General features: G+C 37.7%; 1 protein-coding gene across 1 annotated transcript; it reads left to right on the top strand.

Moving 5' to 3' along the window:
• Positions 1 to 2915: 2915 nt before the first annotated feature.
• On the top strand, positions 2916 to 5001 carry LOC129753751 (uncharacterized). The gene is made up of 2 exons (XM_055749597.1): positions 2916 to 3858; positions 4070 to 5001. The coding sequence occupies exons 1-2, from the start codon at positions 2916 to 2918 to the stop codon at positions 4999 to 5001; spliced, it is 1875 nt and encodes a 624-aa protein (XP_055605572.1).
• Positions 5002 to 12250: the final 7249 nt, after the last annotated feature.

Here is a 12250-nt window from a genome sequence, read left to right as displayed (position 1 = left end):
GACAATTTTGACAATTTTGACAATTTTGACAATTTTGACAATTTTGACAATTTTGACAATTTTGACAATTTTGACAATTTTGACAATTTTGAAGATTTTGAAAATATTTTACGTATTCCGTCTTTTAAATATATTTGTGAAAATATTAACAGTTTCGAACAACTCTGTACAGTTTGGGAAATTTTGATTTACCCTTATCTAAGAATACCTTAAGAAGTAAATAAAAAAGTTTATGCGACTACGAAAAAATAAAATCAACAGCAGAATTGTTTTTTCTTATTATTTTAGATTAATTTTAATTAATTTTGGAATATCAAAAATAATTTTCATTATTTTCTAAAAACATTTGAAACATTAAAATAAAATACTACGAAGATATAAGTTTCTAAGCTGTTTTCCGTTAAGTTGAGCCAGTTCTGTGCAACTCTAATTATTTTTGGCTATATTTACCGTAAAATAATTTTTGACAATTTAGATTATATTGAGAAAATTTTCATAAAATTGCTAAATTATGCACCTTTTTTTTATAAGTTCGCAGCTACAGTTTGGTTGGTACAGAAAAGTTATTAAAGTTTTTCCTAAAAACTATGATTATACCTCGACGTATGTGTACATATTTTTGAAATTTTGACCAATCTGATGGTTTCGGATGATTTTTTATAATTTCCATAATTATAAAACCTTAAGATATTTTTGGAGCCTTTTTTGACGTTTTTAACCATCGTTGACGAACTTGAAGAATTTCGGATGTTTATTTTTTGATCGATATTTCACAATATTAGTCACTTTAAACTATCGTATTTTTCGGATAATTTCTAACGATTTCGAGAAAATTCGAATTTTCAGATCAGTTTTCTGCCAAATGTTTGAAACATAAAAATTTGAAAACTGAAATAGATTTTGCAACTTTTGGATTTTTTCCCGTTTTTCGACAGTCACAGACAATTTAATTCCTTTGGACAATTTTAAGTAACTTGGAAAAATTCAAAATTGGAATAATTTTAAAGGCTTTTGATACTCTTGACTTTTGTTTTAAACAATTTCGACTTTGGAAACCTTTGAAGCAGTTGATTTTTTTATTTTTATAGTTTTCATCATCAGCCGATTTGGGTTTTCGTTTAATTTTGGGTCAAAGATTGATAAAAAAATGAACAAAATATCGGATGAGTTCCGATAGTTCACAACAAATTAAACTTTTGATCCATTTGAAACAAGATCAAACAATTTGGAACATGGTTCCACATTTTTTTCGACAATTTTGAACAGCTGTTGATAATACTAGAAACATTTTTACAATTTATGGGAATTTATGAGAAGTTGGGTTAATTTCAGAGAATCTAGTACATGTCAGTTCAAGTATGATATATTTGAATAATTCTACAGTATTTTGAAAATTCCGGAAATTTTTTAATAGTGTTAACGCGTTAATTTAAGCCACATTAATGAATCTCATAATGCGGAAGCAAAACGAGAGCAAACAAACCTATTGAGAGCAAATTTATCGCAAACTGGATACTCTTTTGGCACAGCTGATCAACACCCGATCAGCTGACGATCGAGGCAGTCAAAATTAACCACCGAAGAGATCGGATATAGCTCCACAATAAAGATTAAGTCGAAAGCGCAAGTTAAGTTATTCTTTAAAGTTGTATAATAAAAAGGCATATCTTTGAAGACAATATAAAGTGTTTTGAAAGTCAATCTGCGTTTCTGAATTCATCCGAAAGTGTTAAAAATAAGTCGTTATAAACTGCAACATTTGGTCCTTCGAGCCGGATCGAGAAGCGCGTTGATTTACTTGCCTTCAATTGTTCCCCGTGTGAAGCATCAAGTGTGATAAAAGGACAACCAACGGCTATTGTGTGCACCCAAGCCGTCGCATGTAGTAAAGCCAAACGCTTGTGTCGATAATTTGTGGCTTTTGCGTCTGCTGTTGAGTGTGGTGATAGGGAATCAATTGGATACCTCGGGTGAACCCTCTTCCCTTCTCCCAAGTAAAATTAGTGCGCCAGTACCTCAGCCCCCGCCCCCCTCGCCACCTTGAGTGTGATTGGCTATTAAGTAGCAAAAAGTGCACCACTTTGAAAGCGGATCTGTAGTGCTGGGTTCAAAACAAGATTGTGGAGTGCGCTTTAAGCAGTGGGGTAGTACTGTAAGCTGCTGTTGGTGGGTCCCTCTACCCTTCGGGTTGCCTCCCCCTTCCGTTTTTACCAGGCGAAAACTGCTGTGAAATTGTGGACTTTTCGCTGTTTTGTGGAATTTGTGGCAGTAGTACATCTCTCTTGGTGCTGCTGGTTATAAACCCAAGTGTACCCAGTGTCTCCCCTGGGAACGAAACACCCCTTACCCCTCATCATGGTACATTAGAAGTTGATTGAATCAACATAAAGTGTCGGATTTGAACCACATAAAGTGTACTCAAGTGACAAGTGTTGTGCTTTGGTCGATGTACCTTTCCCTCCCGTTGGTTTGAGTGACACCTCCTCTCCCCCCTCCCCCAGGGACTGTTAAATTGGGGAACAGTGTTAGTGAAAGGCAAATAAAACCAGATTTTGAAGGAGTTTTCATGATAATTGGCACGAGCTCGACGCACGGAACACCAGAGTTTGGCAGAAGCAATAAACTAAGGAATTGGATAGTTTGTAGGATAAGTACTGTGTGCTCAGGTAAGTCTGTGGTGAAGACCAGCTTTGAGGATCAGGTAGCTGGAAACCAAATTGAATGAAGGTAATTGTGCATGCTGGGTTAATAAATCATTTTGCGAGAGTCGGTTAAATTCGATCATCGGACATTCTGTTGGTTGGTTGTTAATCGTGAAACATCGTCGTTTACCGTGCTGTTCTGTGGACTCGTGATACCGTGCAGTGCAGTGGTGTTGAGTTTATCCTGTGGTTGTGCGTGCCCGGATAACTACCATGCCTCGAGAGGACTTACGACTCCTGGTGAAGCAGGAAAGGAACCTGAGAAGTTTGATGGACAATATCCAGGATTTTGCAAACGGTTACCAAGCAGAGCGAGATTTCATATCCTTAAAATTCCGCATGCAGAAATTGGACGAATTGTACGATAAATTCATTCGTGTGCGGGAGAACATTGAGGTGCTAACTGACGATGCGGAAATGGACGTTTGCATACAAGGCGACGAGGAACAGGCGGCCCTTGAACGTGCGATGAGAATCAGCGAACGTGAAGAAGTCAATATGCGCATCATCAAGGACTTCGAGAATCGTTTCTTCGACATTAAACACTGTTTGGGTGTGCTGGAAGCAGCCGAAAGTGGTTCCGGTGCCAGCACTCAAAGGTCAATTCAAGCATCCGTTTCACAACCCAGAATCAAACTCCCTGAATTGAAGTTGCCAACATTCAGCGGAAGGCTTCAGGATTGGATCACCTTCCGGGATACATTCTCCAGCATGATCCACAACAACCATAATCTGTCCGACATCGACAAGTTTACCTATCTCCGAACGTCGTTGACAGGTGACGCATTGGCAGAAATAGGTTCAATTGAGTTGACATCGGCTAACTACAGCATTGCCTGGCAAGCTCTCCACAATTCCTTTGAGAACAAAAAGCTTTTAGTGAAATCCTACCTCGACGTTTTGTTCTCTGTCTACCCCATGGAAGAAGAATCCTATGAACAGCTCCACCGAGTGGTGAAGGATTTTGAGACAACGCTGATGATGCTCCAGAAGGTCGGTGTGGAAACTGATGGGATGACCACGATTCTTCAGCATATGTTGTGTCAGCGTTTGGATTCTGCTACTTTACATCACTGGGAATGCCACCACAACTCGAAGGAGGTTCCAACATATCCGCAGTTGATTGAATTCCTGAAGTCAAGGTGTATGGTGCTCCGTAATCTTTCTAATTCAAGTCAAGGGGAACTGAAAAAGCAATTTAGTTTTCCGGCACTCAGTCATACCAGTCTCGAGTATACGTTTGCCTGTCCTTTCTGTGCTGAGTCTATACACTCAGTGTTTAAGTGTCAAAAGTTTACACAAATGAAGGTGTCCGATCGTGTTGATTTGATTAAGAAGAAATCATTGTGCCAATTGTCTCTCGCCAGGTCACATCGCGAGATTTTGTGTTAAGGGATCTTGTCAGATCTGCGGAAGAGGCCATCACACCCTCCTGCATGCTGGTCCTGTTGTATCACAGTCCAATTTAGAGCAGTTACGAGTTCCACAGCATGTCAATCAGGACGCGAATCAACAGCCACCACAGAACCAAACAGAGATACCCTTTGAAGAAATCCTTCCTAATTCCACTCTCCAGAATCAGACACATCTGTCACACAATCCGAACATGATTAACTACCCATCCTTCAGTACCACAGACAATCCTTCCACTAGCCACAGTGCTTTCATATCCGTAAATCCTAGTAACTTTTCAAGCACTGTTTTGCTGTCCACAGCAGTTGTTATGATTGAGGATGGATATGGAAATTCCATCCCAGCACGAGCTTTGTTGGATTCAGGATCACAGCTATGCTTCATGACTGAAAGAATTTCTCAGTCTTTGAAACTTCGACGCTATCGACATCATCTTCCAGTCAACGGTATTGGACAATCAACTACCTGTTCCACACAGTCTGTAATCGCTTCCATTGGATCTCGGTATACCAACTACCGGTCTACTTTGAAATTTCACGTCCTCCCGAAAGTAACCTCTGGTCTCCCCGAGAAAAAGTTCAACATCACTAGTTGGAAGATACCTCCCGGACTCAACATTGCAGATCACGATTTTCAAAATCCCGGTAATATTGATCTAATTCTCGGGGCTGAGATATTCTACGATCTGTTGTTGGAAGGACAACACAAGTTAAACGACGTTGGGCCAGTACTACAGAATACAAAGCTGGGATGGATCGTTTCTGGCAAGGTTTTCAATGAGAACCAAGTTCAAAACCTTGCAATTCAGCATGATGTCATGCTCACAAATAATCACATGCTACTTATCTGGAGCAACAATCCCGAGCCACCAGAAAAGGCAGATTAGAGTTCTCCTACATCGAGGCGCAATCGGCGCGCCTGCGGGGGTCAATTGGCCCCCGCAGTCTAGTTAATCTCGTCAGTGGCCACGGCGGTCGCTGACCGTCTGTACCGTCCGTACCGTAGAGTCCATCCATGAAGCGCTGAAGTCTACCAGAACTTTAAGTCGATCACATCCCTAAGGGCATGCTACCTCGCTGAATGAAAGTTGATAGAGCGTCTTGTATTTTTGTGGAGGTTGAGGGACCTCCACGCAAAGTTAAGTTTGCGTGATTTTATACTATTCCTTCGAGAACATACACAATCCTTTCATCAGCAGGAAGTCGTGCCAACCACATCTCAGTCGTCATATGAAGTTAAGCTATCACCACAATTCGTCTCACCCCCAAAGAAGATTTCATGAAGCCATCACCGATCATCGCAGCAGCATCGGCGCAATGAGCGCCCGCGGTGGCTCGAAGCCACCGCTTCAGGGAAGTCTTTTAATAATAATTTTTGATTGAGTAAAAAAGCCCTTCTCATCTGATTCCAGAGTTGATGGGCCTAGGAGGCCGTGTACCAGGATCAACGGTGCATTTCTTCATCGAAGACATAGGCTACAACCTACAACCACAGCCAGGTCGAAGAGGAAAACATACAGTCCACTCTGAAGAATAAGAAGAAGACGATGTCCAGTCCAGTGAAACACTGATCGAGTTCAGCAGAAAATCAACGCATTTCTTTTATTTTGTTAATTGCGTGATATCATTTTTTTTGATTGTTTTAAGAAGTAGTAGTAGTTTGAATTTCGTTGATAATGCTAGGCATATCAAGGGGGCCGGTAATGTTAACGCGTTAATTTAAGCCACATTAATGAATCTCATAATGCGGAAGCAAAACGAGAGCAAACAAACCTATTGAGAGCAAATTTATCGCAAACTGGATACTCTTTTGGCACAGCTGATCAACACCCGATCAGCTGACGATCGAGGCAGTCAAAATTAACCACCGAAGAGATCGGATATAGCTCCACAATATACAATAAAGATTAAGTCGAAAGCGCAAGTTAAGTTATTCTTTAAAGTTGTATAATAAAAAGGCATATCTTTGAAAACAATATAAAGTGTTTTGAAAGTCAATCCGCGTTTCTGAATTCATCCGAAAGTGTTAAAATAAGTCGTTATAAACTGCAACAAATAGTTTATGATTGAACTGTAGTTTTTTGCATCATTACACAATTTAAATGTTTTTGGAAGTTTTTGTCCAATTTTAAACAATTTTAGACCAGTTCACACTGTTCGTAGAGCTTTCAATTTAAAAATAATTTCATATATTACGACATTTTAAAAAACAAATTTAGCATTTGGGTCAGTTTAACTGATTTCAGCTCTTGAGACGAAAGTTTATTTTAAAAATAAAGAACTTAAATATTCTTTGAATGATCTCCAAGTTCTCGTAGATTCTTATCCCACATCCAGAAGTGCCATTCACAGGGAAAGTCTTCACTTCAACCCGGAACAAAAGATACGTTAATTATGAGCTCGCAAAATAAATATATAAGGAAAGAGTTTAATTAAACAGTAAAAACCGATGCTGCTGGCCTCATCAGCATGTGCAATGTGCTTGGTGGCTCAAAACTAACCCCTTTTGGCAACCTCATCGCTCCCGTTTGCTTTCCTTCCCAGAAAAGAAAGAAAAAAAAACCCGACTATGCGGAAACAAAACACACTGCTAATGAGCAAAGAAACTGAAACCGGAAGAGAAAGTCACTCGCGAAAGATAGAGCCGAGAAAATTGAAGTGGACTTATGAAAAAAAAAAACTGAAGCTTCGTAGGCGGTTTTTAGGACTTCGAGAATCGTTTCTTCGACATTAAACACTGTTTGGGTGTGCTGGAAGCAGCCGAAAGTGGTTCCGGTGCCAGCACTCAAAGGTCAATTCAAGCATCCGTTTCACAACTCCCGTTTGCTTTCCTTCCCAGAAAAGAAAGAAAAAAAAACCCGACTATGCGGAAACAAAACACACTGCTAATGAGCAAAGAAACTGAAACCGGAAGAGAAAGTCACTCGCGAAAGATAGAGCCGAGAAAATTGAAGTGGACTTATGAAAAAAAAAAACTGAAGCTTCGTAGGCGGTTTTTAGTTAAAAAAAAAAACGAAGGAGAAAAGAAGCATTAAATTCCCGGCGAAAAATGTGTCCACTCACTCGGCAAAGACGCCCTGTGGCTAGTTTGGCGAAACGAAAACCCCAACGGACCACAGCAGAATTTTCCCTACTAGGGAAGAGGCAGAGCAGTAGAATTTTGTTGAAACTTTGATAATTGCCATGTTCGCACTTTGGCATGGCGGCCGAGACGATGTCATTGGTTTTCGTGTGTCTGGAGTGGAGTGGATACCCGCAATTATTCGGGTGTTAAATCAATTTTAAAGCGCTCCTAGGCATGCGAGAGTGGAAAAACGGGGGTTCATTATTAGTTTCAGTTGATGCGGCGTCTAGTTTGGCATTAATTACCCGATACTTTTTAGTACAATCTTAACGAAAGTTTAACCATAGCTTTGCCGGATCACCTGATAAGCCTAATTTTTTCCGTATTTTAAGAAGAAGCTTACCTGTGCAAATCTACAAGAGTATTTTTCTTAGAAATCATTTGTGGTGGACTCAACCCCTCTCCAATTCTATCGCTTCAGAATAATGCATGGATCAATACAAATCTGGACGCATTGAAAAGGGTCTATCTCGGAGCTATGTTAACGAAATAAAAATGTTTTGTGCTCAAATTGTAACGTTTTTACTGCACTTTTAAGGAAAAATAATAAAAAAATTATTCCGATGTTGTTTTGATAAAATTTCGTACTTTTCATCGAGAACCACTCATCTAAGTTTGGACACCCTATTCACTGCCCTCAGCGGCCATTTTGTTCCACAATCTCTTCATCTCTGTTGTATCCCGGGTCGTCCTACCATTCTTTTTCATCTTCTGCTTGACAATTGCCCAAAATTTTTCGATAGGGCGGAATTGAGGGCAGTTGGGTGGTCTGATGTTCTTTTCGACAAAATCCAAATTGTAAAAGTTAAAAGACGTGTAATATAAAAGTTATGTAAATTTTAAAATCACTGAATTTAGACAAAATTTTAATATTGGAATTTTTTGGGTTTACTTTTCAGTTTCTTTTGGGAACGCCAAAGCGAACCAATTTAATAGCGGATTTTCATCTCTAAAATAAAATCAATTTGGTTCTAATAAAAATCATTTATTCGTTAAAAATCCGATTCTATGAACACTAAAATTATCGTCTAAAGAACAAAGAGGCATTAGTATCTATAAAGCATGGAAACACTAAATCATTCCTATACGAAAATTTTTACATATTTCGTCAGCAGCTCTTCCGAATTGCCAGTTTCGAAGGACAATAATGTACACAGCAAAAATTTGGTCATTTAATTTTACATCGAAAGCGATGCAAATTATTGGACCATCGCTTTCAACATAAATTTGTGTCTGGATAGAGATTTACATCGTGGCTTGTAAAATTACAAGCAATGGAAATGTTCTTGGAATGTAAATTCACATCGATCAATGTATAATGTATGCAATGTTCCGAAAATCGCTCAAGAAAAGCAATCAGGATTCGTTTCATGCTAGAAATTTTTTACTTCGAGTGCTGTGATAGGCACGTGGTTTAAGTTTCAGTTGAACATTTGTCGAACATCAACACTAACTAGATACTAAAATATATACCATGCCTCATCGGGCGCTACCGTTGCTTTTTGTCACGTGGCCAATCAGAGGTGATCGACATACTTGATGATACATTTTGTGCGATGCCCACTCAATCATCAACAAACGCCTATCCTCGCATCATTCTGCACAACGATTGTTACTGATAGACGATCATGAATGTATCAGAATGAAATTCTGAAGAAATGACAGGATCATACGCTTCCAAAACCCGTTGCACGGGCTGGGCAGTTCATTGTGAATACCTAGTAATGATTTGTACCTTCTACGCAAAGCGAAAAGTAAACAACCATCCGATAGCCTCCATTGATCGCTCAAGAATGATGCAAATCAGCTGTGATTTTAGTAGGTTGAAAATCTTCATAGAAGTCAATCACTATCGAGACGTTCGACGCTGATTGTCTGCGTCCTTCTTTACCACATCATGTTTTTTCAGGAGAGTTTTGAATACACAAGCGTCGTTGTCATGCATGATAGTTTGTATGCTTTGGTTGGAGTAGAAAAATTGACTGCTACGATTCTTTTGCCTTTGATTGTAGTAAAGCATGGCTCTGTGAAAATGAATGATTTTCGGAACATTGAATGTATGTTTGAAAATTACATCAAAATCAGCACAAATTTAAACTATGGCAACCTTTAAAAAAAACCTAGGTACTTTGTGCGTCAGATGCGCTGTTCTGGTAAGACTCATTTTGTCCATGAAATAGAGACACTCGTATCTCCCGAACAATATTGGAGAACTGCGATTCATTTTATCAAAAATTGCGTATCCATCTCCTATATAGTTTCAACAACACTTCAAAAAACATCATCAATTTTAAATACTGTGTTAAAAATTCTACGTTACCTTTGAAGTGTGGTCCCAGATTAAGTTCAGAATGTAATTCAACAGATAAAAATTATTGCAAAATGTATTTCACCTTCAAAACTACTTCAAAAAATGTCTGTTTCTTGTACTAATCGAATTATTAAACCATTAGAGTAGAGATTAAGGATAAGTGTAAGATTCATTATTTGCAATCAATTTGCTCACAAATAACTGATGTTCAGTTACACGTTATGATCTCTTGTTGTTATTAATTGGATAATATTGAATTAATAGTTCACTAGAAAAGATTTTTAAAAAGATGAAAAAAAAAAATTTCACCTCTTTGACTCAAGGAAAGTAATGGGTTACTTTTTTCCTGATTTTTTCCAACTGTTCTGTGTAGATGATTTTAACATGTTTTCCTTTACACTCTGATATACATTTTTATTCATATTTTTGTATTAAACAAACATTGAAACACGTAGTTTTATCCGTTCTCGAACGACATAAAAAACGACGGTGGAGACATTAAGAAAAACTTCAAATTATTATTAATTTTAAATATAATGTTCTGAGCAGGCAACTTATGGTTTTTATCTACTAATCCATATTGCTTATATTAACAAATATTAGTGAAATTTAAGTTCGATAATTAAATTTTGACTTTGTCTCCTCACCAGTTTTTTTCTGGGACTTTTATCTTTTTGGATTATCCATCCAGAGTCTCCTCATCAGACCTGAACCAATTAGTGTGCCAACCAAAACCTTCGTCTATTTGCAGCATACTTTTTTGCTGGTTATCTAGAAACAAGTTTTTTTTATTAATTCCTATTAGTTTGTATGAAAAAATAAATAACTTACAGTTGCATTTTTTCGTTTTTTTTTAACGAAAATGACGGTGTTTTCCAAGCCTCTCAATCTCTTAATTGAGCCAGATTCCTGTGTCCGAATCTGATCAATCAACGCCAATGAATCAAACTTGTTTGCGCCGAGCTTAGGATTCTAGACGTCGAGCTAAAACCATTCAGTTTCGGAACGGATCAGGATTTCCCATCTCTTTAGCCGGTTCACTGTGAACTTCCTGGCTCTTTTCGAATATGCTGCTTCCTCGGTGGTCTCCGGTGCCCTTGCTCGATTCGGATTGATTTGATTCAGAACGGTTCGCATTTTTCGTTAACAATCGAATCAGTACATGACGAAGATTATTCACTGTATTAATTTAGAATATTTATTTGTGGAAAACCAGTCGAGACGAAAAATTTAACAATTTGTGTATTTTTGTTTACATTTGTGCCAATATTGTTCCATCTCGCCGATTCGTCATGTCATTATTTGTACCATAACAAATTGTCAGGGCTTAGCAATAAACACAAATTCAGGAATTGCTTAAAAAGCAATCAATTGTTTCTGGAGTATCATTAAATTTTTCTAAATTTATAATTGCACATTCATTTTACTAAAAGAATGTAACCAATAGTGGTACAATAGTATCCCGTGTGAAACATTTGGTATTTATATTGTAATGTGTTATGCCCCGATAATTTGTTGTGATGCTACAGATGAAAAGGGGTGCCAGGTGGTTTTGACAAAAATCCGGACACCGCGATGAGAAAAATCATGATTTTTCAGGACACCACTAAACTGCCCAGCAAGAAAAAAATTCATTACCGTTCATTTTCCGCTTTGCTGCGAAATAAATCCGAAGCGGCCCGCCTCCAATTTATTTCTCTGCAAAGCGGAAAAAGAACTTAAAAATCACTGGGTGATAGAAATAACATGCATCTCTGCTAAGATTGCATAAATAAAGGCCGAAAACAGGTATTGAAGATGCCTCCAATTATGCAACTGAAGCGAACAGAACCTGAAGTTAGCCTGAAGTTTATTGAAAAACACCACTCAAATATCATCTGAACCAAGAATTATCATCGGTTAAAGTATTTAACTACAGATTTGTTTGATGTTCTCATCATTTAACTTAAAATTCAGTAATAATTTAGGTATTTTTTTGAAAATGTCCTTATTTTCAAAAAAATATAATAAAATCAGGATATTTTCCAAAACAATTTTTCAAAAGACAATTCAAGCGTTTTTGAAAAATCAGGATGGTTCCTCGAAAATCACGACACCTGGCACCACTTCTTGTGAGACCGAGACGAGATGGTCCAACATTCTTAAAAGTAAACAAAATTGTAATCTTGCATGTTTCGGTTCGCCGTTCCGTTCGGTTGAAAAGTTTTTGGTAAATTGTTGAATACTAACTGACGAGGAATGCGAACCTTGATCCGCAAGTTTTGCTGTGATAAGGGAAAAATTGAAAACAGTTACCAAGTTTGCCAAACAAGCAACAACAAACTTGAAAAATTTTGCTATTGGAAGGGGTTATATTAAAAGTTGAGAATTGAAAGAAAAAAATACTAAACTTAATCAAAGACATAAGAAATAAATTGGTTAAACATGATACCAAAAAGAAGCTCATGTATGATTTAAACATTCTGGTTTACTCTGATGGAGTGAGAAAAAAGATTGGTAATCTCTGCAAAAATGGGTAACTACTAACTTGAAATAAACTAGGACAAAGTAAATGCATTGGCTAGGAAGATACAGTAGCTTTTTTCTGTTAATTCAGCTTGGCTTCGTACAATAAGCTTGAACATTTTGAAAACCTATTTCTCCAACCAATTATCACTTTTCAATCATTGATTTTATCAGCATCCGAACTGACTTTGAAACT

The sequence above is a fragment of the Uranotaenia lowii genome, chromosome 3 (assembly GCF_029784155.1).
Source record: "Uranotaenia lowii strain MFRU-FL chromosome 3, ASM2978415v1, whole genome shotgun sequence".
Classification (NCBI taxonomy): Eukaryota; Metazoa; Arthropoda; class Insecta; order Diptera; family Culicidae; genus Uranotaenia; species Uranotaenia lowii.
This window is presented reverse-complemented; position numbering and strand designations above follow the sequence as displayed.